The sequence below is a fragment of the Amphiura filiformis genome, chromosome 15 (assembly GCF_039555335.1).
Source record: "Amphiura filiformis chromosome 15, Afil_fr2py, whole genome shotgun sequence".
In the NCBI taxonomy this organism is placed as follows: Eukaryota; Metazoa; Echinodermata; class Ophiuroidea; order Amphilepidida; family Amphiuridae; genus Amphiura; species Amphiura filiformis.
In genome coordinates, this window is record NC_092642.1 from 51,562,769 (window position 1) to 51,585,937 (window position 23,169).

The following is a 23,169-nucleotide window of genomic DNA, read 5'->3' on the forward strand; positions in this document are numbered from 1 at the left end:
CTACACAAAACATTGTAATTTTTAGGGGGCCAAGCACAAAATAAGGGGTACTGTTGAAAATGGATAATTTAATTTAAAATTCATAACCTCTGCGTATTACACCATGTGCGTCCCAATCAAATTGCTTGTCAGATGATGCCAGGCATGAGAATTTTCAGGTAAAAAACTGAATTCAGTTTTTTTTATAGTCAAAATTTCCGCAACTTTATTTAATTTCAGCCTGTTTTGGGTACTTTTTGCCCAATTTCACGCGCATTTTCAGTTTTTTCAGTTTTTTTTAGGAAAGTGCAGTCTCATGCCTGTGATGCTTGTTAGATGATACACTCTTGAGGTTATCCTGGTTATTGATATCCATCAATGACCTCCATGTGTGATGATTAAGCGGCACAATGACTTCTGTGTACATGCATCCTATGTAAGAGAATAGTTCACACATCACAACTACTGTATTTGCACGCTGCTGTGAATGGTCATTAATTAGTGGTAATTAAGCCTTTGATGTACGTTGTAATTAAAATTGTTTATTAGTACTAACTGCAGAGAAAAAAATCTTGTTGTTTTGTTATTAATTATATTAATGACTTTGCATCAGTTATGCATTTGGCATTGTGAAAATCTGAAAATTGTGCTTTGTACCCCGGAATTATGGCTCTCAGGATATTCCTCAGTTTGGCAAAATGTTTAGATTTTTTACAACACCCGCCAAACAACTGATGCACAGTTATTAACCTATAGTGAGTGACAGGAGAAAATTCATGAGACTGCGCATCATTTTATTCAATTCAATTCAATTCAATTTTATTACTGTCTTCTGAAGATAGTAAACAAGCTTTGCTATCTACTGAAGATAGTAGACAAGATTTGCTATCTACTGAAGATAGTAAACAAGCTTTGCTGTCTACTGACGATAGTAAACAAGCTTTGCTATCAACCGATGATAGTAGACAAGCTTTGCTATCTACTGAAGATAGTAAACAAGCTTTGCTATCTACTGAAGATAGTAGACAAGATTTGCTGTCTACTGAAGATAGTAAACAAGCTTTGCTATCTACTGAAGATAGTAAACAAGCTTTGCTATCTACTGAAGATAGTAAACAAGCTTTGCTATCTACTGAAGATAGTAGACAAGATTTGCTGTCTACTGAAGATAGTAAACAAGATTTGCTGTCTACTGAAGATAGTAAGCAAGCTTTGCTATCTACTGAAGATAGTAAACAAGCTTTGCTATCTGCTGAAGATAGTAGACAAGATTTGCTGTCTACTGAAGATAGTAAACAAGCTTTGCTATCTACTGAAGATAGTAAACAAGCTTTGCTATCTACTGAAGATAGTAGACAAGATTTGCTGTCTACTGAAGATAGTAAACAAGATTTGCTGTCTACTGAAGATAGTAAACAAGCTTTGCTATCTACCGATGATAGTAGACAAGCTTTGGTGTCCTCTGAAGATAGTAAACAGGCTTTGCTATCTAATGAAGATTGTAGACAAGATTTGCTGTCTTCTGAAGACAATAAACAGTAAACTTGTTGACGTGCAAAGGGTTGGGTCATAAAAATTATGAACTTCAGATTGGGGCTTTACCAAAATTTACTTTGGTCACTGACATATTTTGGAGCTCTTTCCAAGAAACTAAATCTAAAATTCTTCTCAAAATAAATTTATAACTTCAGAGTTCAGCAGACCCACTGCAAGAACTAGACATTTAAATGCTTTTTCTACACAAATAACACAGCGAACAAATCTCCATATTTTTCAGATTTTGTACATAGTTTGTCTTGTTTTGCTTTCAAAATATTATTATGATGAGGAATTTTAAACTTGATGAATCAAAGAAGCATAATGGCTACTGCTTCTAATAGTAAGTTTGTGAAGGTTGTCATTCGTATAATCATAATGAAGCCCATTCAACTGGACTTGTGTTTTTGAGAGACAGCCTGAAGATGCGTCTAGGATAAGGTGCGATACCGTAGCCTCTCAAACATGTGAATTAAGTTGAAAGGTTTTAAGATTTTAATGTTATACTTCTTGTAGTAGAATTTATTTTCTTGCACTTCATGATTGACCTTTGTCTCTGGTGTTGAGTTCTAACTTTGAGATGAACTTGGTCCTTGGTGTTGAGTTCTAACTTTGAGATGAACTTTGTCCTTGTTGTTGAATTCTAACTTTGAGATCGAACTTTGTCCTTTAACGGTGGGTGACCTGATTGTCAGCCTCATCCCCCACTTTACCCCATCAAAATGCAGATTTTGGTATCAGGTGAAATCTCATATTTTTCTCATTAACATAATTGAAATTAGGCGTTCCAAATCGGTATATTTCTGAAGAAATTATAAACAAACTGTTAAATTAGTCACGACTGTGGTATACCATTTAGTCACATTTATGAAAAACATTTATGTGGTTTTTTTTCATGAATGCTTGAAATGGACATCATTTTATGTTATACGTATTAGAAGTTTTAAAGAATTTGATTTTTCCAAATATATCGGGTCACCTTCCTTTAATATACAGGGTGTCCCAGAATGATCTGTACCGGGAAAGATGGAATTTTTTTAGGTATGAAGGGCATGTTGAATGGTTATATTGTTTTGCATTTTAAGTTCTACATATAGTTAGCTTTCTCAGATTTTTTAGTTTTTAAAATTTGGCTTTCTAGTAGAAGTTATAGAAGATTGCGTAAAAATGATGAATTCTAAGTTTTGACAACGCAACCTATTTTGAAAATCTGTAACATTACTAACCGTTCAGCACAAAGTTATTTGGAAAAAGTTATGCAGGTATTTTAGTTGTGCCCTGTTCATATTTCCACTAAATAGCCGATATCTATCTATTATTTATGACGTTATGAAGCAATCATTATATGGAATTAAGGATTTGTGGCCTAATCCAATTCTCTCTTTGGCGGTAGTTTTAAATATAGTTATTGTGGTGTGAGGTCCATGTCATTTGAAATGCTTGCAGAGATCGAATTGGTTGTGGTATAGAAAAGTCGGCTCCTCAATTTACTGTACAGCAGCGTGGATTTCTTTCAAAAACTTACTGGCAAACCGGCAGCTATGTTGAGACGCATAAAGAAGATTCATTAGGCGATAGTGTATAACGTAAAGAAGTTTGACGAGCACGGAACTGTCAGGAATCGGCAGAGTGAAGCTTCAGGTGCTCGTAAGACTGTAAGAACTAGAGCGAACATTGCAGCTGTCCGGCAAGCTTTAAGGCGCAACCCCAACAGTAGTTGTCGTCGAAATGCTGTGCCAAACATCCCACGTTCTTCATTTCATCGTATCGTGCCATTTTTCAAAGGTATGCGAGTCGTTTTTCATCGATTTTACATTATTGCATGCCACGCCAAAACAAATAAAGGTAGCGTGCTGAAATTAACAGAATAGGTAGGAGACATATCCAACATTATAATGCTGGTATCAAAAATAGATACACTGCCCGTCTTCTATTTTTAGTTATTTTTGCAAACACGGTACAAATCATTCTGGGACACCCTGTAGTATTGAGTTCTGACTTTGAGATTGAACTTTTTCTCTGGTGTTGAGTTCTATCTTTAAGATGAACTTGGTCGTTGGTGTTGAGTCTCTAACTTTGATATGAACTTGGTCCCTGGTGTTGTGTTACAAACTGGGGCCAGTGGGAGGCCTATAATAACATTATGACAAGATGCAGTTTAATATTGAATGGTAAACTTTCGACACCGATAATATTTTTTTTCGTTTTGAAGTTGTATTGCAACAATATCAGACATTTATATGCAGTTTAGGAAAGTAGCAAATACGCTAAATTAAATTAGAAAATTTGCATATTAGAGACAGTATGTCCTTCAAATTTTACATACATTTGGATAAATTTTTCAAAAACTTAAATTTCCCTCTAATAAATATTTTATCATTATTATTTGTTATATTTTTTGCAGAAAGTAAATCACTTAGATATTGGCATAATATGAAAGGTCTGCAATAATAGAGTGAAGTAGATTTTCTTCAGAAAATGTTCCTGACAGAGACATCTAGTTGAATGTCATATAGCAATGTGTGTGTGTGGCATTCTGCCATTCAGTATGTTCAGTGTAATGTTATAGCGTTACACTTAGGAAATTAAAATACATATTTTCTCATGTGTACATACGGAGTATAACATAATACATATTCTATTACAGCGGTGAACTTAAATGGCGACGGATATCTATCCCAGATGGTATTATATCATTTTGTTTGTGGGATGATTGTTTGCGGGATTTAAATTTTGTTCATACAGGGTGCTCCTGAAAGAACTGTATCGTCGGAAACTTAATTGTTTGGGTATTTTAACGCCACAGCTAAACATGACTAAATGTGGTTGAGGAAAAAATCAGCTATCATATACTTTTATAATTTTGACAATTACACCGTTCTGGAAATATAAGAATGTTACGAAACTCTCTCATTTTCAAACCTTTCCACGGATTCAAATATCAATCGATCATCTGTATTTGGAGTGCTAACACTATGCATCATCAGCGCTTGAGGCATCTATTTTCATTTTTGACTCTGGGAAACGGATTGAAAATGAGGTAGTTTTGTAAACTTCTTTTATTTCAAAAACAGAGGGGTCATTTGTCAAAATTCAAAAAGTGTGATAGCTGATATATTCGTCATCAGTTATTTAGTTATGTTTGGTTTATGCCCAATACCCACAACATTCAGCTGCCGATTGCAGTCACAAAATTTAAATGGCACCTGTCTAAGCATTCCTAATTTGGAGCATAGGCTATGAGTTTGCTCATAAATTTAGTTTTTTAAGATAATTTTGATAATTGGTTATAAAAGATATAGAAAATGTGTTTTCCAAAAATTAAATTACATAACCTGCAACTAGTCTTATAGTACACAAGTTATGTCACTAAAATAAGGAATAGTTCTCACCATCTAGGATACTTCTTTATCTTGGAAACATCATAAAATAGGTTGTGGTCAATAGGCCCTATAGACTGCAACGGTGGTTGACCTTTCTGGATTTTGGTAATAAAATCTATTCCTTATTTGACTTTATTTTACATGACAAACAATTTGAGACCATTTTCATTGAAATCGGAGCACTTTTAGTTTTGAGACCTTTGTGGCAAAAAAAAAGTGACCTCTCCCAATTTTGACCTTTCTGCTTATAACTCAAGAACAGTATGTTGCATGTCGCAGATAGGTCAAACTATGCTTTTTCTGATTCGTTATGACCGGGGACTACTTTGGTAAAATCTGAGCAATTTTTAAATTTCAACCCTGTTGTATGAAATTTGAACCATATTGACCCCTAGTGACACTTTTTGAATCTTTTAACATAGCTTAACATTTTCTATGCATTTTTTTTTATTGATGGAGTCGATTAGAAGTTGATTTCCAAAGGTGCACCATAGCCCCTTCTTCCAACACAACTAAGAGGAAAGTCTTAAACCCAATCTCAACTGCCATAGGGACTCTTGTTGTCGCTTTGTTACATGTACAATTCTTTATAGAGTAAGGACTTTGAATTGTCAAGAAAAATGGAGATATGGTCATATTCAAGCATATCATTATTGTGATTTCAATAATACTATAAAATACTTTAATAACATCTCCAAATTGTCATATAGTTGCCATGAAAGCTTTACCGCTAGATACGAAGACCTTTTAAGTAATTTGTTGACTTTGTGGGTGCTTTCTTGGCCTGTAAGCCAGTACCAGGTTTGCCTTATGTTGCTTTTTGGCCTGGAGGCGTAAACTGTTTGCGGTGCATTCTTGTATGCATGTTTTCCAGCCTCCGATTACCATTGGCGTTTAGGTTGCAGGGCACTATGCTATAAATAAAATGGACTTTAGATGATTCAAGAAGATTCAGGGTAGAAAGAAGTTCATGACTTTTCTTAAATTTAATAAGAGATGATGTTAAATGTGGGTTTGTTTAGCCAGTAAACAAATCTTGCAATTTCAATAATTTGAATATTCTCATTTGTAATGTGAGCATGTATATATTTTCACACATTTCAATGAAAAAATAGAGTATTTAAATAGTTTTGGTCTTTTGAAAAACGCAATTGTAAAATTATGCATGTTTTGTGCTTAATTAATTACATACCCAGCAAATACAAAATGTTTTTCAGAAAACAAAATGGTGGGTTATATAAAGGGTATAAAATGTTTTAACAACATTTAGAAAACTTTTTGAAAACTTTTGCAACAATCTAACCTAATGTTATTAAAGTGTAGTCGACAAAATATTTTGCCAAATGTTTGCCCAAAATATTTTACAATAACATTTTGACAATTTTTTGTTGTAGTGGTTTTTTTTATATTATTAAATATTTTAAAAACATTTTCATGACCTTTATATATTAATCTGATATTTAAATATTATATAAACGTGTTGACCAAAAGCAAAAGAAGTTTGCAACTTTTTTTTTATAGAAAATATTGAAAGAGCTGGGGCAGTAAAGTTTCGGAGAGCCAGTAGCTTTTCAATCTCACTGGCCAGGAAGGCCAGTAGAAAACGGAAATCCTGGGTGGATCCATGATTATGCAACAAAGCATATGCGAGCATAGTAAATTAGTGCTCGTCAGTGACACACATTACACAAAGCGTAACTAGCGTATAAAGGTAGCAACTATTTTAAACTGTTGTGATTTGGATGTTCACAGCTCTGCAAATGGTAGTGAGCTTGAGCAAAAATTGCATTGATCATTTCATAGTGCATATAAAGAATAATTCAAATATCACAGATATACTTTTGTAGGTCATGTGGTTCTTGAGTTACGTTGTAAAGAGGGCTGAAACAACAACACTTTTGTAAAACGTACATAACTCATTAACAACAATTAATCAAGCAAGTTTTCAAAGTATATGATTTGTAGAATGAACTTTTGCAAAACAACAAAGTGTTATTTTTCAATAATATATTGATTTAGATAAGGCTAATGAAATGAAATGATTAGTTTCCCGTCACATTTTTTTCAGTGAAATATGAGGTCATGATTTCATTATTTTGGAACATTTCATCATTGTCAAAACTTTCATTTACATGGCTATTACCTATATTGTCGATGAAAGACCATCTCAAAACAGGTATTAATGGTTAGATCATCATTACAGACATTTTGCAACAGATTGAGAAAAGATTTGAATTTGTTTTTATTAAAATGAAAAGAAATTGGCAATTTTTGTAATCACTAGAAACATGATGAGGTAATCCTTAAATTTCCATTATTTACCACATCCTCTACCCCTAAAACTAAGAAAAACTGCTGAGGGGATGTCAGACATTTTGAGAGTTTCAATTTTGATTATTTCCATCTCAATTTTTAGATAATTGAATTTTTTATGAAAATAATGAAAGTTTTGGTCAAATGAAAAGGTGAGGCGGGCATGTGACGCCTAATAGGCCTAATAAATTTGTTTTTGGGGGGGGGGCTGCTTCGACCAACAATACCTCGTCTCAGCTGGATGATGAACTGGAATACTATATATAAAACTGTGTCATCCGACATAAACAAAAGGCAGCTGTCTTCTGAAAACTTCAATTTGAAAATGTCCATGATGCTGTGTATAAAAGTCAGGGATCACAATAATATGATATCATACAATATTTTGTCTACTGTGTCATCATTAGCAAATACCGAAGCTATAACCTGTGTATCTCAGCTATAATAATCATGCATTTAACCATGTGGCACCATCTTATCCGATATCCTCGTCGCAATCTCACGTTTTAGATTTGTCTTAATTAACACTAGGATTTCAAGCATGCTCATTCACGAGGACCAAGTTATTAAACCCTAATATGCTTGTACATTTATAGAACGACCTTTTTCTGTATTGGGTACAAAAACTCATACTTCATTATTTGAGGTTGTCTTTTTTGAGCAATGATTGTTTACAGAGGTCAGTGAGCTTTGCCGTCGTAATTGAGACACTTTTAGCCCATAGTGTGAGATATGAAATGGTAGTTCATATTACCCATTGCAGAACTATTAATAGGCTAGTCTTTTGACAAGGATCACGTAGGAGATTGCTAGATATGTATTTTATCATAGCATGACAATCCATTTTTGGAAGCATGGGTGAGAGTCCGGTTTAAATGTTATTTTGATCTCTGCATGTGGACATACAGTAGACATGACTAATTTTGACAAATTTTGAATTACCAAATTAGTACAAGTATAATATAATATAATATACTTTTTGAATTGCTCCAATGTTCAGTTAATTTTGGGAATTTTATACATATTGATTTTTTTTTTGATGCAAGAGTAAAATAGCAACAAAATCCGTGCACTAACAAACTTTTTAAATTATTTTATGAAAGAAAACAACATATCATGCAGTGAAAATATTGAACTTTCTTAAGGTTATTAATTATTTTAAACAGTTGTGATTTGGTAGTTCACAGCATCTTACGAATGGTAGTGAGCTTTGGCAAAAACTACATTGCTCAATTCATAGCGAGCGTGTAGAAGAATTAAAATATCACAGATATACTTTTAAAGGTGCTGCGGTTCTTGAGTTACGTTGTAAAGAGGGCTGAAACAACAACACTTTTGTAAAACGTACATAACTCATTAACAACAATAAATTAAGCAAGTTTGCAAAGTATACGATTTGTAGAACTAACTTTTGCAAAACATCAAGGTGTTAATTTTCAATAATATATTGATCTAGATAATAAAAATCGATTTTTAGGTTGCTTCGACCAACAATACCTCGTCTACCCTTAATATGAAATGTTAGCAGACGACATCAAGCAGTTTAGTTGGCACATTTACATGTACTCAGTAGATATAGAGCTTCAGCTGTTGATCTATGTGATAATGCCATTCTATCAACCCCTATGGAACTTGAATTGTGAGGGACTAACATTTATGTTGAGTCACTTCATAGATATGTTGGAGATTTTATCGTAGTACATGATATTCATGCAACATCATCGTTAACATTATGATCATCACACAAAATATGTCAAATGTTTTTACCATTGATGCAGAAATGGAGACCTCCAAAGCAGAGACCAAGATTGAGAATGAGGATAAGAACAAGGCCTACGTCGTCTATGATTGAGACCTTTAAAGTCTGAGATCAGAAATTGAAAAATTAAAATTGTAATATAAATGTGCAAATTCAATTTAATCCACTTTCTTCATGTAGTGGTTTTACTGTGCAAGTATTATTTTGTCAGCAAAGGCATCGCCTCTAATGTTGTATGTCATTTTCTTCTGAAAGTCTTGTGAGTGATGAAGGAAAAGGTTCTTGAGCATCATTCCAATGTTTCCGACTGCACAATATGAAGCTCCTTCACTAAACCTGTTGTTTCCTGCTTGTGCCAATTGTAAATGTGGCTTAGTGTTTGTTAATAGGATATAAATTTAATCTTTCTCTCTCTCTTTCTTCAGGACCTTCGTATCATCAGGCACCTAGACCAGGTCCATCGGCTTATCATCCACCAGCGACAGCAGGTTCCCCAGCATCTCGCGGCGGCCCAGGTGGCCCTTCAAAGATGGCAGACTCTGGCACTAGGACTCCGGTCTGTGATGGCTGTAATAGCATCATAAAGTAAGTAGCATGTAGCACACCCCCGCACACACACCCACCTCACCCCTACTTGTAAAGACCCTCGGAGGGGCCACTCGAATATAAAACGGTGTAAAAGGATCGGATTTTGAACATGGCGTCAACGTTTAGGGGTCCTTATTTTGGCAACATAGACATTTAGAAGTCAATTTTTGGCTGTATTTACAGTTTGGGTCGCCTTATTGAACCTCAACATGTGCCATTTAGGGTTACATTTTGTACCTGCAAGGCATATTTTTTTTCTGATGAAATAAAATTTTTAATTTGTGGAAATCATTTTAAATCTTCACAAGCACCAAGTCTGAGACATACCTAGTGTTAAAGTTGTCTTTTTTACCAACATGATATTAAAAAGTGATTATGCCATTATGGGCTAAAAATGTGATGGTTTCGCCATTTAGGGTAGAGTCCGAAGTTTACCGTTTTCTAAAATCCATTTTCCGTGTTGTAATCCGTGTTGTAAAATTTGTAAATCCGTGTCATTAATAAAGCTTAAAATGTATAAACAATGATATTAATGTCACAATAAAGTGTTCAATATCGTGATCAATATGCTCTGATTGGAATATTCTCATTATAATAGGGCAACTATTACAATGTTTTAAGGGATATAGGGGTTCATGCCTTGGTAATATACTTTTATTTTGGTATTGTTAAACAGTATTTTAAACATAAAATTGACATACACAACTCGTGATTGTTTTTAACATGTAATTCATTTCTCTTATCTTTTAACAATTTTTGTCACATCATACAAAAAATGTGTTGTACCTCTGATTCCGTGATTTTCTTCCGTTTTCCGTAAAACGGAAAACTTCGGACTCTAATTTAGGGTATTAAATGTTGACAGTAATCCCATGTAGGTGACAATTTTGTTACCATCATTTAGGCTATTTAGGGTCTGTTTTGAGGGTTAATTGTAGCACTTTTATATAGTGACCCCCCAGTAAAGACCTGCAAATGTGGATCTACAACTAATTCTAACTACAGGGTGTATCAAAATGATTGGTACCTATCAATTTTGATGTTTATTGAAGATCCTGCATCTTCCAAATACAACATTGGATAGTCTTGAAATGTCCAGAATGTATAGTTTAAGACTTGTTATACAATTAATCTACAAATTATTTGGATCTTATGTTGTATTTTGATGTGTCAGGCTCATCCATTATCAATGAAAACTGATGGGTACCAATCATTTTGATACAGCTTGTATCTTACTGATGTAAGATATATTTTGATTGGTTGTTCAGATGATTATATCATGCAATTAACCAACCAGAGGTTATTGTAAGAATGGCAGTAACTATAAGATAACTAAAATAGCTGTCTGCTGAACATAAATGTTTTGATGTTTGAAAACTATCCAAATTTTCACCATTGTTTTTCCTTTAACAGAGGCCCATTTGTGAGCGCTATAGGACGCAACTGGCATCCTGAACATTTCGTATGCACTCATTGCCATGAGAACCTAAAGGACAGGACGTTTGTGGAGGAGAAGGGCAAGATTTATTGCGAAGATGACTTTGTCAAACTGTATGCAGAAAAATGTCACAAATGTCACAAGAATATCGCTGGGGTAAGTGAGACTATTTGTGATTATCTAGTACAGTGGTTCTTGACCCTATTTGTGTACATTCATATCAAAAGGATACACTTGTCGGCTGCTACATGTGTCTCTTTTTACATAAAAATAGCTAGGAATAAATACCAGACTCATCTCAAGTGGAGGTCACTGCAAATCATCCCAAGTCACATGGTTTAGGAATACAGTGGACAATCCTAAACTTTGTGACTTGAGGATGATTTGAATTGACCTCCACTGGAGATGAGTCTGGTATTTATTCCTAACTATAATGTAACGCATTTGGAGGTCTAAATTCAAAACATTGTTTCAGCTCAAGTTTGGTACTCCCAGTTTTTACACACACATACAAGGACAGTTTGTTGACATGCTTGCTATGTGGTGCAAAACAAATAAAACCACTGACTTCACTACCAAGTATGAGGTGAAACAAAGTGTAATCCACTCCTTCAAAAACCTGAACATTGGTCAAAATATGCACAAATGTGACTTGCTGCCACAAAATGACCATCAAGTTGCAAGTTGGTAGTTTTGAGACATCCTGGCTGCCGAGTTGATGTTCTTTGTTTACCACGCACCTGTACAAGCCAGTAGGTATGTCCTTCATGAATGGCCCATTGTGCCCCCATTCATAAAGGACATACATATATACTATTGGCTTGAATAGATGGGTGTGGAATAAAGAATGCAGCAGCCAGGATGTCTCGAAACTACCAATTTGCGACTTTATGCTCATTTCATGGTAGCAGGTCACAAATGAGTTTTTTGTTTAAACAATGTATTAGTATCTCAGTCTGTCCAGCCACAGTTCTTTAATCCCAATGTGATTACAGTCATAGAATGACCTCTGAGTGTGTAGGGTACAAAAACTCATACCCTTCAACTTGAGGTCAAATTTTGAGCTGTTATTGTCAAATGCAGGTCAATGAACTGTGCTATTGGGAAATGGATATTTTGACTCATTGGACTATTCCAGTTGAAATCCATACTGACAGGACCTTAATCTTCCACACAGGGGGTGTAAATTTCAAATGGAGGCACCCATTCAGGTAACCCCATTTGAAATACATACTCCCTGTGTGGGAGATTAAGGTCATGTCTTCTTGAGTGTATGGATTTCAACTGGAATAGCTCATTTTGACTCAATAATGATTGATGTCAGATAAATATAACCATCACCTGGAAATGATTAGGAAATGATTGCATGTGATGATACACAAAATATCCTCGTCTTTTGAGCGCCTACATGGATGTGAAATGTCATGCCAAGATCAGGTTCCATTTTAACATAATGGTCTGATTTGGGAAGGCTAACTATAGTCCAGGACTGAATGTCAGAATAAATGGCCTGAGGAGGAGGGCAGGTAATTCTCTTCCATTTTGTGGAAAGATTATTGGTGCCAAGATTTAAAGTCATAGTCAGGGATCAAAAAATTATTCTTGGCAAAAAGGGTCTTTGAAACTGGAATGTTAAAGGGCAGGTCTATAGCAAAAACAACATCATATCATTGGTAAGCTAATATTATGAGGACAATGAAAGTGACTCCTTTTTTGAGAAAATAAGACGTTTAAAATTGATATTCCGCAAAAAACAACTTAAGCGGTGAGTTCCTTGAGCGAGACAGATTTAGCCTAGAAAACCGGTGGCGTCATGAAATGAGATGTGCCCGCTGTGAGAAAAGGGACTATAAACGCTCTCAATGGACATAACGTATACTGTTGCTGTTCACAGAAAAAATTCCAAATTAAGTATTACAAATTTCATGGTTTTTAAACATATGGATAAAATCAGCCGCTTCTTTTTTATATATTAGACAATTGTGATATTACAATTCATATGTATATCAATATCATGAGAAATATTAGGCCTAAAAATAAATACATAATTTGAGCTTAGAATTTCATCTGAGACTAGCATATAAACCGTGTTAGTCCACAAACTCATGTATCTGATTTCCCTGTATATTGCAATGCTATAGTTTCAGTTGGATGAAATATTACAAAGCAAACGCATATTAACAATTACTGTGTGGGCTTTGTTCCCGAAAGAGAACAATAGCATGCATATTGTTATGCAGCATTGTTATGGTAAGTGATAGTACAACTCATTGTTGCTAATGTCAAACTTGTCAAAGTGATTGTGATTGTATGATGAGAGCATGATAAAGTGTCCGCTTCATTTACCTACGTCATCAATTAAAATGGGGAGAACATATACGCTTCAAGCGGGGAAGAACACATACGAGGCTGAACTTTACCCACACAATTTCTCCTTTTTCAGGAGAAATACGCACAAAAAAATTGCAACAAGTGTCAACTTGCAATGTCATAATTATTCTCTTCGATTAGAGATAAACTTGTTTTTGCTATAGACCTGCCCTTTAAAACATTGGGGATTTGAGGATTGAAATATGGCCAAACTGAAACATTGCAGGGCTGAAATGTCTACCTTATTATATCATGTTTACCTAGGGTAACCTGATCAGCTAAAATGGTATCTGCCTCTTGTCACATTCATAAAAAAAAACCTCATTTAGCTCGAGGCATATGCTTATAGTGGAATTCTATGGCATATCCATAAAATCAATAACAGAAAAATGTCTTCAACTTGTGACTTGGGTTTGGGTTAAAGGGTTTGTATACATGAATCCGACTTGACACATTCCTACACCTCACTGGCGGCCATAGCTGGGGGCCTTCCATCCATTTACCTGACACCAGAATCACAGGCGTGCAGCGTTTACCGCTCCTGTGACGCGGCGCAAGTGCTACACGCTCCGATGCATGGGCGTCTTGGATCGCAATCCAAACAAACTAAGCTCGTTTGGCGCGGATGGCCCCCGCTATGGCTGACTTAATCCTGACCATCACTTGGCTCGTCGGGTTTGTCTATAGGGCGAGGATTAGGGTGTAGGTTAAGGGTGTTCTATAGCTATGTCCATCTCCATGTCATAGAAATATACATCTTTTTTTTAAACATTGGCATCTTATATGATAACATTTTATATACTTGTTTTATCTCAACAGCCTGGTGTGGCGCCCTCGGTGGCAAATACCATCCTGAATGTTTTGTTTGTGAGCATTGTAAGGAACCTATTGTAGGAGGCAAGTTCAGACTATCGGATGGAAAACCATATTGCGAGAGAGGTAAGCCTTAGGAAAAAAGATTTAGAATACATTCTTCTTAATTTGGGAAAAATAAACTTTTTCGATAAATATCTGCATCCATTGTACAAGCTTTATTGTGCTTAAACACCATAAAATTGGAAAAATCTGCCATAATGACCTTCGCTTATACCCAGTTTTAGAAATACACTGCATAGCATGTGCAGGTATAGGTAGTGTATGTGCATTTTCTTGTGATTTGGAAGATACATAAAGCTTTTGGTCCTGTGTACAGAAAAGTCATCCAATCAACCGAATTAACCTGTTGTTGATTTGTGAATCCTAGAAATTGTCTGGCAACGTGTGGACCAATGTAACATTCAAATCTTCAAACTGTTAAAACATGTATTGTGTTTCAATTTTACATTTGAGTTTGGGTCTGTGAAATTGATGAGGGCCCATATAGATTTTCAGATCTAAGATTCTGATTGGTCCCAAAAATGGTTTATTGCATCTACTTAGGTTTAAATGGAGAATTGAAAGAACAACTGGAATATGAATAAAAGTTCTAATTTTCTGAATCAGATTTTAAAATAAATCATGAAACATTAGAGATAGTTTTGGTCAATTTTGTCATTACATGTATTGTACATTAACTTATCCTTGTCATTAATTTTGTGTTAATAGATTACCGTGCCCTGCACTCTACTATGTGCTCAGGGTGTGAGTTCATCATTGATCCAGGCGACCCGTGGTTGGAAGCATTGGACAAGGCATGGCACGCTAACTGCTTTGTGTGCTCAGTAAGTATTGTTATTATCTAGCCATTACGAAAATGTGGTCATCAAAGCGAGTCGGTACGAGCTTGTTTTAAGCCTACACAAGCTTCCCACGTGATCCAATCACATGATCATGCCAAACTACATATGAGCACAAAACCATTGGCTGGGCGACAGTCACGCGTGTGGCTTGCTATACCCATTCTGCTGACTGGCAGCGGAAGTGTCAGTGGGTCTATTCCCGGGCAGGGAAAACAATTTTTCTCTTCATCTTATCTCTTCCTTCCTTCCTTTCTTCCTTCCTTCTTTCCTTCCACATAAGCAAAAAGCAGAGAGGAGTTGGGGTTAATTTAATAATCTACTTGTTTTTGGCTTTTTACTGAATACTCACAGATGCCTTAGGTAATATGCAGTACTGAGTTGATGAATGTTGATATGTGACATGATCTGGTCCCTGGGGCCAATAGCCGCAAATTTGATATTGAATTGCAAAAATTAATATAGAGTGAAAAAACAATAAAATACATCAGAAAATGGACAGAACTTCAGAACTTTAGAACAAAGTATGTTAGACCTTTGGTGTTTTCAGTATGATAGCCTAATGTAATAATTAGCCTATAGTAACTCAATTTTCAAAAATGTCCTTCTTTGGCCGCCATGCTGTCGCCAGCCTAGAGTAGTGAATTTCTGCGTTTTTGATCTGAGGCCACTAACATCCCTGTGATGGGTTTAAGGGCATACATGTCTTTTGTTAATGACATGCACCCCAAATTCAAAGGTATCTTCATTCAAAATGACCTAATGTATTCTTTCTATCTTTTTTGCCTTATTTCTATAGATTTGTCAGACAGCTCTAGAAGGCCAGAGTTTCTACGCCAAAATGGGACGACCATTCTGTCAAGCCCACGCTAACTAAGTGTATACATCAGCATGATGAGACAATTGTTATTATTCTACCACAGTTCAAATGTATTACCTATCGCTTTTAACGGAAAATTCTCGGACTTAATACAATCAGTTTAAATTTGGCAAATACGAGAGGGAGAGAGAGCCATAAAAATGGGCTAGCTGATGCTTGTTGTACATGATGCAGATGTAATCATTATTATACAAGAAATTTGTACAGCTTGCAGATTTCATACCAGTCATTTGTACAGCTTGCAGATTTCATACCGGTCATATTATAGGGTTGGTATAGTTTTGTCGCATCTATAAATGTACATGACTGAGCTAGGCTTTGTCTTTCACGGTGTTGTATTATAGTAGCATCGTTACTAAAAAGACAAGTTTATTTGCACATTCATTCGTTTATAGATGACAAAACGCGGTAGATAGATATGTGTAATGATACCCAAAAATATTTGAATATTCTGCTATTAAAAAAAGATTGAAAAAAAGAAAAAAGCTCAGTGATTTAAAGTGCACTACGTGCGGGCCCCTGGGCACAAGCACAACGCCTAGACGTTGATCCGTAAGCCTCAGCACACAGTACAGTGTCATATTTATTCAGTGATTGGTATGTGGTATTGAGTCAGATATTTTGGAAGTAAAATGATTTGCTAAATATATAGGATTACTACTAGAAATGTGAGATGTGTGAAAATTGGTCTCTGATATATGCCGTGAATGGGTACTTGATCTGAAAAAGAGTATATAGTAGGTATTGTATTAATCAGGTCAAAGGTCACAAAAGGTTAAAGGGTAACCATGGTGATGGATTGAATCGATAGTTACATAATAATGATGAGGAGTCTTAAATATTATTAATTGCATGGACATAATTATGCTATTCCTCACTGCCTTATATTATCCATTACTATGGCAACGAGCTATTCCGGTTGATATTCATACACCCCCTATGGAAGACATGACCTTAATCTCCTACAGAGGGAGTGTGAATTTCAAATGGGGTTACCTGAATGGGTGGCTCCATTTGAAATCTACACCCCTGTGTGGGAAGCTAAGGTTATTTCTTCCACAGGGGGTGTATGACCTTAATCTTCCACACAGGGAGTGTGAATTTTAAATGGGGTTACCTGAATGGGTGGCTCAATTTGAAATCTGCACCCCCTGTGTGGGAGATTAAGGTCATGTCTTCCACAGGGGGTGTATGGATTTCAACTGGAATGGTCAGTGTAACCAAAAAGAGCCAAAGATTGTTTGTAGGTGTAATATTTGATACAAACAAGTCTGTTATGTAATTACAAGCTGGTGTATATGCCTTTGGTAGAACACAAAAGTTGCCTTTGATTACAATCTGCTTGTTAACCATGTGATCTCTTATAATGGTCATATGACCAGTCATGTGACATAAGGGACTCAGGTATACACAACAATGAATGTATTTATTAATAATTTTGCATAAATTGCAAATAAAGATGGTAATTATAGTTATGTTTTAGGTCTTTTTTAAATGATTTAAACCAAGTAGTCAAATTTATTATCAAAAAGAATGTCCAATTTTGAAGGGACTGATACAAAAATTGTTACTGCAAGTAACAAAATGGTAGAAATTTACTTATAGAATCTATTTGGGTACATTCAATGTGTGTCACCCATCATGAGCTTGTAATTATAAAACAATAAGATCTATATGTACACAATGTTTTATGTGTGCAGCATAGAAGCATAGTAATATATTCCTAATTTTTTTGTTTTATTTTTGTTTGTTTTTTTGCATTGTACATAACAGCTATCACGTGCAAATATGTGTATCCCAATATATATATAATACTAAATATCACACAAAAATGGTGCAAGCCAGACTGTGCTCTTGTTGTGGACAATTATTTTTATTCTTTAAATTTCCTTTTAACTTATATATTATATGAAATATTTAAAACCATGCCTTAAAAATGACACTTTAAAAACTATGGTTTCATATTTTCATAGTTTTAAAAAGTGATATTTTATTTAGATATAAATTTACAAAGTTTATCAATATTTTGTAATCATATAGATAATGGAACAAATCAACAAGTATTGTTGATACAATGAATTCTATATAATTATCATAAACAATCAATGTGTGGTCTTATTGTATGATCATTTTGCAATAATTAGATGATATTTTAAAAGTGACTTATTATTTGTGAAACTGCATATTTGCAAAATTATTACATTTTTTTTCATCCTTTATTGTAAAGGTAGTGTTTGGACATGTAACAAGTAGAATTATAGTTATTCTAATCAAATGAACAACTTTTATTTTAAAGTTACTTCAGAAGTATGGACAATGATGCACATGGGTGTTTTGTGGGATATTAGTGTTTCTAGTTTGTTATTGACTCTTTGAATCAAAGAGGTAATAAAATATACATGATTCAGATACAAAAGTATTTATTGTGGTGTACCTCCAGGCTCCATTTTAGGCCCTTTATTATTTATAAAGGATGCAGCGTCAAGATGTGAGTACAATGATGGAGAAAACATCACAGAAGTAAATGTGGATTTTATTAGCATAGATTTATATACTTAAGACTTCAGTGCTGCTAAACACACAAGAGTGCAAACAGTAATTTAGTAGTCCTGCACGTGTTGCCGCTTGTTGTTTCTTTGATGCAGGATATTTAATCACTGTGGTAATGATCAAAGCAACAATAACTGACAACTCTTGCAGGATGATTGAAAATATAAGTAATTATGTATTAGAAACGAAAAGTGTTGGGTTTGAAATATGCTGCGCAAAATGGCATGATCCATTTTAATGTGGGGAAAAGGCACAAAACTACAGCAGTTGTTCATTACCACTTCCTAATCTATATTTATTAATCGGATTATTATAATTTTTATAGATCAAAAGTGACCTGATATAAGCTTTGATTGATAGCTGTAAGGTAGCTTCTATTATGATATGAACTCAGTCAAAAGTAGTTTATTTAAACAATGCAGCTGTAAATTAGTTGGAAAAAATAAACAAATATATTATTTATCAATATTAATTGTGAAGGGAACAACAATAAATAGAATAACATTATACTATAGCTTTTGAAGCACAGTTTAAGCCTTGTTTATAAAATCGAGAACGTTTTAAAACACATTTGAGTCAGGGTGAATGATATGTGATGTTTCTGTTGATTTAGAGTTTTTTATGTTAAGTGCATGTCAAGTACAGTAATTTGATTTGGGGCAAGATGAATTTACATCAAAAAAGTTTCTTTGAAAATCTGCTAATGGATTTTATTTACACAACCATGGTATAAGATTAACAGAGAGGTAACAATTATGCAATTATAGTAGAAATTTCATTTGAATGAACACAGCTGCCAACACCGTAACGATTGTCTACGTACATTGTGTAGTGAACACCTGCATGTGCGTGGGTAACACGGAAATTATTCCAACCATGCTAACTCACTCTTGTTGATTGGTTAGTATTTTCATTATTGTATCCAAGGTCATGCATTTGCGTTATATTATGAAATATGCGACATATGATCATGGTCGGATCGCGTATAGCCGTGTTGGCAGCTGTGTTCATTCAAATTTTACTGTAAGTGCATATTTAACTTATTTTACAAGGTGTCCGATACAAAAATGAAAGGCATCCATGCAATTCCATTAAATCCATGGCATGTAACCTATTTTACAAGGTGTTCGATTATGAAAAGGAAAGGTGTGATATTTGTTTTGGATATGCATGTAACATGTTTTACAAGGTGTCCGATTATGAAAAGGAAAGATTTGATATTTGTTTTGGATATGATGTAACCTGTTTTACAAGGTGTTCGATTACGAAAAGGAAAAGTTTGATATTTGTTTTGGATATATATTTGTATCATAAACAGTACTGTGGCATATGTGTGTAGAAGAAAAAGCAGTAGTTGATCCTATCTGTTAAAATTGTACAGAGATTAATATAAAATCATGCATGTTCTGTTTTTTTTTTTTTTTTCATGGTAGGTTTATTTACCATTGCTTATAGTCTAAAAATTTACTGTAAATTTGAATCGGATCAAACTGCAGAAATGGCATTTATTGTTTTTGTCTTCTGAACTTCAGAAGTTACATATCCTCCAAATTTCATTTTGAAAAAAAAGTTTGTATAACTTGACGATTAAAAGTTGCCTATGCCAACTGACCTGCTATATACATAAATTTCACACATATTTAATATCATGTACACTTAAATGAAGGCAATAAATGTTTGAATATTTGTGTTACATGAAAATTGGTAGTTGCGTATAGTATTTGAAATTCTGTTAATACACTTGATGTTATATGTAATCATGTTCATAGATAATTTAATGCGATAAATCAATCATGAATATTATAAGACTAGAAACAACCAATCTGCTGTGCCTTAACCACAATTTCTATTGTAGTCTAGAAACCTGTGTGTTTTTATACCAAGAAAAAAATATGTTAACTTAGATTTCATGTATATTATAATTATTATTATGAAAGTGTGGTACATTAAGCTATATATATCTGAATGGGGATGCTTCATTCATGCATGCAAAACCTTGACCATCATGGGGATTAAACCCCTGGGCACTACCTGCCGATCTAACATTGCCTCTGATTGGTCAATTACATGATATCTTCACTTTAATCACCAATCAGAATGGAGCTTTGGAAATACTTCATCCCATTTTTTTGTGTGGTGAAATTATACTAACAATGTTGCTGATTGGTCTAATTGATGACGAAAACTTCTTTTTGGCCAATCGGCAGGTAGTTCTCATGGGATTAAAAGAAATGTAAAAAAGAAGTAGTAAAATAAGTGCTGTCCAACTAGAAAATGACAACATTGAATTATGACAATTCTTTACCCGATTTCCATAATTTGGACAGTATTTATGGGCCTAATTTGTTTTATTATAAGAGGTATTGCAATAAGTTGATTAAAATAAATGTTGATGTACTGTTATGTATTGCATTACATAGTGATTTTGTTTTTATGTCTTTCGCTACAAAGAATAATTTCTCTACTTTTAAGTCTGCAGTTAATGACAGTTTAATTACACAAAACTGAAATGTTCCTGAAAATGACATAGAGGTAGTAATAGAGGTAGTACCACTACTACCTCTATGTTGGAAGCTCAGGCCCAAAAGCCACCTCCCTGGATCAGCTGCCATGTATTTAGCTCTGACCCTTGCACAAGCCCTAGCCTAATCTTACTGACTTCCCAGAATGGTAGAAAGTAAACATTTCAGTAGATGGGGGGGGGGGGGCAAAAAACCTACCAGTCCGAATGACCCAGATTTTGTGTTTGCGAGAATGGTTTTGTTTTAAAATAAGCCCATATTTGGAAAATTGGATTGGTTTTGACTGAAAAAAAAACACCCATGAATTTTTAGTGTCATTTGCTCAAAAGCATGACCGACCTACCCTATTTGAAAAATCTGTCCACACATAAAACGTTTTTTTTCCTTTTTGCGACCTTATCTTCAACAAAACATCACTAGTAATAATTTTGAGAAAGCGGTTGCCAAATTTAAAATGCTGGGATACAAATAAACAGTAAACCAGATCATTAATTTCATTTGACTGCGCCTGCGGAGCAGGTGAATACAAATTTTCTCCAAGCACCATGATTCGCTAATGAGGCTATAGCATCTGGTTGTAAATTCTTGTTGGTATATCCCCAACAGATTGTGTATATACGGTAAGTCGGATAGCTTGTCCTTTGTTGCCCTGGTCTCCTTATGCCATGTGATGGAACATCTCCACTGTCATCCTCGGGATGTGTCAGAGGAAGCGAATTTGATGCTGCCTTACTAGGTTGTTGAGAGATAGCATAGATCCGGGTGTTGCTCACACAGGCATTGCCTGATGTTGAGTATAATACTGTAGCATGATGTGGCTAATGCACTTATCTCATTTTGCATGTCACCAGATTCACAGCCATAAAAAAGGTCTGTTATACAGGTGGCTTGATTTTGGTTGTAAACCAGATACTGTATTTTGACCTGGGAGGTTAATTTTTTGATTGGTCGTCTTCCAGCGTAAAAGGCAGTATCTGGTGGTAGTTTGCTGTTTACTTGCAGCATTGAGGGGATAGCATGGACAAATGCAGTGTCCAAGGGTCAAAATGTAGACCTTTGTAATAGAACCCTGCATAAATTGCTCGGGGTCACTCAATTAGTAAAGTACAGTGGGATCAATGTTTTTGCCAAGTAAGGGTCCATTTTCAGCCATATCTACTTTTAGAATCTCCTTTTTGTCATTAATTATTCAAAAAGTGATGTTATGCCATTTAGAAAATGATTGTGATATACCATTTAGGGTAGCAAATTTGCTACCATCACTTAAACTATTTAGGGTCTCTTTTGAGGGTTAATTAACGAGTATGGGTAGCACTTCAACTGACCCCCTGAATATTGCTAATGCATAGGAGCTCAAGAGGGCTAGACCCCTTCCCCTACCTCTAGTTGCAATACTAATTGGGCAACTTATATAATGTAGACTTCATTATATCAGTGTGAATTGTCAAGCAATGCAAGCCAGTCAGAAAATCTTATAATACCACCCTACTCCTTGGGCAAACTTGAAAAGTATGGGCCTACGCAAGCTTCAAATACCCAACCTCATTTGTAAGGGATAAATTTGACTGAAATAAAGGCTCTTGTAGATTTTTTTGACACCTACGTCATAGGATATTTTGTAGAAACAGACCCAGTTGGGTAGCACAGCCCGTATACTATGGACACTCACCATATGATTTTCAAGCCTGATAGGGAAATTCCAGTTGAAATTCATACACCCCTATGGAAGACATGACTTATCTCTCACACAGAGGGTGTAGAATTGAAATGGGAGTCATCCATTTAGGTAACCCCATTTGAAATTCTCCATGTGTGGAAGATTAAGGTCATGTCTTTCATAGAGTGTATGGATTTCGACTGTAATAGCCCATTGCAAAATTACCTGCTAGGGCATATGAATTATGAATACTGATCTATGGTAATAATCCATCACAACAGGAAGGTACTTTGGAAATGTTTGTTTGTTTAAATGGTCGCTCCGTGTGGAGACATGCATGGGACTGGTCCTGATGGGACCAGGTTCAAGTAAAATGCTCAAGCCAGGCTCAAAAACCTATATAAGCATGCTGGCCTATATGGAAAAAGAAGTGAGAAACTGATTTGAAAACAAAGAACAATGAAAAACAAAAACTTTCG

At 35.0% G+C, this 23,169-nt stretch overlaps 1 protein-coding gene across 1 annotated transcript in view; it reads left to right on the top strand.

The window, feature by feature from the left end:
- Positions 1–20,914, top strand: part of LOC140171021 (uncharacterized) — a 95,031-nt gene extending 74,117 nt beyond the window's left edge. The window contains exons 13-18 of the mRNA XM_072194204.1: positions 9,396–9,555; positions 10,972–11,269; positions 12,468–12,522; positions 14,186–14,305; positions 14,951–15,066; positions 15,881–20,914. Coding sequence (XP_072050305.1) covers positions 9,396–9,555; positions 10,972–11,269; positions 12,468–12,522; positions 14,186–14,305; positions 14,951–15,066; positions 15,881–15,958 — 827 coding nt within the window. The 3' untranslated portion in view covers positions 15,959–20,914. The remainder of the gene's footprint in view (positions 1–9,395; positions 9,556–10,971; positions 11,270–12,467; positions 12,523–14,185; positions 14,306–14,950; positions 15,067–15,880) is intronic.
- The last annotated feature ends 2,255 nt before the right edge of the window (positions 20,915–23,169 follow it).